The sequence below is a fragment of the Myotis yumanensis genome, unplaced genomic scaffold (genome assembly GCF_028538775.1).
Source record: "Myotis yumanensis isolate MYYU_CA2020_CCGP unplaced genomic scaffold, mMyoYum1.0.hap1 SCAF_1, whole genome shotgun sequence".
Classification (NCBI taxonomy): domain Eukaryota; kingdom Metazoa; phylum Chordata; class Mammalia; order Chiroptera; family Vespertilionidae; genus Myotis; species Myotis yumanensis.
Genome location: NW_027223752.1, coordinates 97,548,509 through 97,552,744, shown reverse-complemented (window position 1 = coordinate 97,552,744; position 4,236 = coordinate 97,548,509). Strand labels below are relative to the sequence as shown.

Genomic DNA, 4,236 nt, shown 5'->3' with positions numbered 1-4,236 from the left:
GGCCTCTGGTGAGGAAGAGAGATGCTTATATTTCTCACAAGATTTCGCGCCCTTAGTCGCAGGCCTGATGGAAGCTGGAGCCCTCCACCAATTGTGGTTCCAACTCCACGCTCCGGATGAAGCACAATGGGCGGGCGTGGGCCGGGAGCAAGTTCCTCTTTTCCAGCCCTTCCTGTCCGTGTTCACCAAAGTGTTAGGGTATTTAAGGTCCTAAAACTCCCTAACCTTTCCCCCCTGAAGTATCGACTTTCTTTCCCCCCTGCTCTTAGCAGGGTGTCTGACCTCCTGGTCGACTGCGTTGCCTGCCCCGCGCCAGCTGTGTTCCTGACCCCAGAATAAATCAAGGCTGCACCGGCCCTGGCAGAGCTCCCGGCACATTTCCTGTCTCGGCCTAAGGGAAGCCTGTTTGCCGCCAGGACACTGGTGGGGATTCTTGGAGGTTGGGGGTGGGGGTGGGCGGGGGAAGTAAGGGTAGAGCCAGTGGTAGAGGGCGGTGACCGCGCTCTAGGGACACCTCGGAGCCCTTGGCCAGACTGCGCCAAGTTGGGAGCAGCTGTGGGCGCGGGGCCTCCAAGATGAGGCCGGCGCTCACCCTGTGCCTCCTCTGGCAGGCGTTCTGGCCCCGACCCGGCCGTGGCGAGCACCCCACCGCCGATCGCGCGGGCTGCTCTGCCTCGGGGGCCTGCTACAGCCTGCACCACGCGAGCATCAAGCGGCTGGCGGCCGAGGAGGCCTGCAACCTGCGCGGCGGGGCGCTCAGCACGGTGCGCGGAGGCGCTGAGCTCCGCGAGGTGTTCGCTCTCCTGCGGGCAGGCCCGGGGCCCGGAGGGGGCTCCAAAGACCTTCTGTTTTGGGTGGCGCTGGAGCGTAGGCGGTCCCAGTGCACCCTGGAGAGCGAGCCGTTGCGGGGTTTCTCCTGGGTGCCCCCAGACGTCCACGTCGACGGGTTGGAAAACGAAACGCTGCCGTGGGTGCAGGAGCCCCAGCGCTCTTGCGTTGCGCGGAACTGCGCGGCGCTCCAGGCCGCCGCGGGAGTGGAGCCCGCAGGCTGGAAGGAGATGCGCTGCCACTGGCGCGCCCACGGCTACCTGTGCAAGTACCAGTTCGAGGGCTTGTGCCCCGCGCCGCGCCCCGGGGCCGCCTCTGACTTGAGCTACCGCGCGCCCTTCCAGCTGCACAGCGCGGCGCTGGACTTCAGCCCCCCCGGGACCGAGGTGAGTGCGCGCTGCCCGGGGCAGCAATCCACCACGGCCACCTGCATCGTGGACGGGGTCGGCGCTCGCTGGGACGGGATACCCTCCGGGGCTGTGCTCTGTCCCTGCCCCGGGAGGTACCTCCGCGCAGGCAAATGCGCAGAGCTCTCTAACTGCCTGGACGACATGGAAGGCTTTGTCTGCGAGTGTGCTGCGGGCTTCGTGCTGGGGGAAGACCGACGCTCTTGTGTAACCTACGGAGAAGGACAGCGGGACCCGGGGGGAGCCAAGGGGCCCACCAGGCACCCCCTGGCCACTGCAGCCAGCCCCATGCCAAGGAGAACATGGTCACCCAGGGGCCCTGAAAAACCAGGAGAGATGCCCCAGATCCCTGGACAAGGCAGTTCAGCAACATCTATTTCTGAGATTCCTGGGTGGGGAGCAAAGAGCACGAAGCCCACCCTGCAGATGTCCCCTCAAGCCAACTCAAAGGCCACCATCACTTCTCCAGGAAGCGTGATTCCCACGTCTAATGCCACGTCTTCCTCTAACATGCCCAAGGCTTTGGACTCCTCCTCCACTGTGGTCTTCATACTTGTGAGCATAGCAGTGATAGTGTTGGTGATTTTGACCATGACAGTGCTGGGGCTTTTCAAACTCTGCTTTCACAAAAGCCCTTCCTCTAGGCCAGGAAAGGGGCCTCTGGCCCCTCCTGGGGTGGAGAGTGGTGCGCAGGCTACTGCTCTGAGCTCCAATTCGGCACAGGACGCAATGGGGTGAAGTCGCAGGCTGCGGACAGAGCAGATGGCGCCTCACTGATTGGGTCCTCTTTTGACTCCGAAGTCACATAGTGGAAGGGGACAGTGAGCACTTCTTGTGAGTAGTTTTTCACTCTCAATGAAAAGGGGAACGGAGAAGAGGGGCTTATCTGTGGAACTGGTGATTTCTGCAGAAGTTCCCTTCCCCTAATTCCCTCTACCCCACGGAGGAGCTACATCCGAACTGGTTGCTCCATTTCTAATACGGAAGAGGTGGGAGTGCCTTAGGCGGTACTGAGCCCAGGATTCTACCCGGGAGAGGGCTTTTCCTGTGGATTTGAAGAAGTGATTGAACTTTTTAAGATACTGAAAGCATATAGAAAACAATACAATATTTTACATTTTATTTTTTACCACGATGGAAAGAAAAACTCTGTTCAGACTGGGAATATATTGATTTAAAAATCCCAGGCAAAAAAATAAATAAATAAAGGATTGTTGATAACCCAGACTCAAATGTCATTGGTTTCCTGGAGGAGTAATTATTTAGGAAGAGCAGCTGAGGAGCCCGCTGGACATGGCAGCAAGAGTACATCCTGCCTTTAGGTTGAGGGGGGAAATGTTAAGAACTAGTAACTTCTTCCTTGTTTTCTTTTTTTAAATATATTTTGCTTTCAAAGTTACTGCTATGTGTGTGCTCTGCTAGAAATCTAAACTGCAGTGTTGCCAAATTCGCTGGCTCTGGAAGCAAATTATAGTTGACCACGCATTCAAGTGTTTACTGTGTGTCCTCGCTCAAGGAAACAAATGGTTTGTTTTGCTCTCCCAATGTTTGTGCTCTCCAGTGTAATGACCTTCCCAACCAAAGAGCCCTCTCCTAAGTATCAGGATGCTGATGCTCACTTCCAATCATAGCGATGTTAATTTTCAATTGAAACATTAATGCTAAGTATTGATCTGAAATCTTCTGGGTGCATTAAAGCAAAAGTAAGCTGGATTTCCTCCAAAGTTGCTGGTTTTGTGCACTGTTTAATCCATGGAAAAACTTGAATTCCAGGCCATTTCCTCCCCCACTTAATAAAAGCATGTGTAGTGACCATACGTACTCATCTTGGAGTGATTTCAATTTAATAAGAGTCTGCAGGGGCAAAAGCATGACAAACAGCCTTCCATAAGAATTAGTAGTATAAGAGTAAATGGTAAATACAAGTATCTATCATCTTGTTAGGACTTGGGGTATTAGAAAGTAATTTAAATGAAGCATTCCTCAAAAAACAATTAAGACAACAATAATCACTATCTAGTGGAATTGAGACCCCCCGCCCCCTAGAAAATATTCCTCTTCTACTTGTATAACAAATCTTTAAAATTAAGTGTGTGGACATTGGTGCATGGAGACAGATAGAGAAACAAGCTTAGCAACCATAAAGTTTACACTATATCTTCATAGAACCATTTTTATGTTCTTGAGTGTGCAATGTACAAAATATATACAGGGATGGGCAAAAGTAGGTTTATAATTATGAGTACACAAAACAGAGTTTATTATTGTGTTATTTACTTATTTATTTATTATATTTATTATTATTATTAACCTACTTTTGCCCACCCCTGTATATATAATATATACGGTGTTATAATATTAAAGGAATAAAGTAACAGGTAATTTGCTTCATATGTTAAAGATTTGTCTAAGCAGTTGCATTTAAATAAAATCATAAATGAATTAGAATTAACAACATTCAAAGGAATTTTAAATAAATCATTTCACAAATAAGTGAGAAGAATAAATTAGTGTCAGCTCAATTACTCTGTTCTTTTCACCTATTCTCCTTGTAAGTAGATCAGGAAAGAATTACAGAAAACACTTTCATATTTGATTTCCTGAGACATAGCAATTGCAGACCAAGCTTCATATAATTTCCTTTGATTCCTAGCTATGAAGTCTTCCATAAAATTTTTAATCTATGGCAGAATCAGGCCAGCTAGGCACAGTGCTTGAGAAATATTTAAGGTTAGGGTCCAGGTCCTTCCTCTGTATTACGTCTCCACGATCACTTCCTTAATTCTTCAACCTCTTTGAGGTTCATTTCTTTCTTACTTAAAGCCCTCTTCCCTTACACGCATTTCATTGATGTCTGTTCAGTTATTTCCTTACAAGAAAGACTTGGAACCTAACTGACAGTCTTTCTCTCCAGCCTAAGTCCTGCCATCGTCTTACACAATCTCAAAGTCCTCAAGTACGACTCTTCCAATGTTGTGCATTCCCGTTCCTGGACTTCCTC

General features: G+C 50.0%; 1 protein-coding gene across 1 annotated transcript; it reads left to right on the top strand.

The window, feature by feature from the left end:
* The first annotated feature begins 520 nt into the window (after nt 1-520).
* CLEC14A (C-type lectin domain containing 14A) lies at nt 521-3,048 on the top strand. The gene has a single exon (XM_070407320.1). The coding sequence runs from the start codon at nt 576-578 to the stop codon at nt 1,971-1,973; it is 1,398 nt and encodes a 465-aa protein (XP_070263421.1). The 5' UTR covers nt 521-575; the 3' UTR covers nt 1,974-3,048.
* The last annotated feature ends 1,188 nt before the right edge of the window (nt 3,049-4,236 follow it).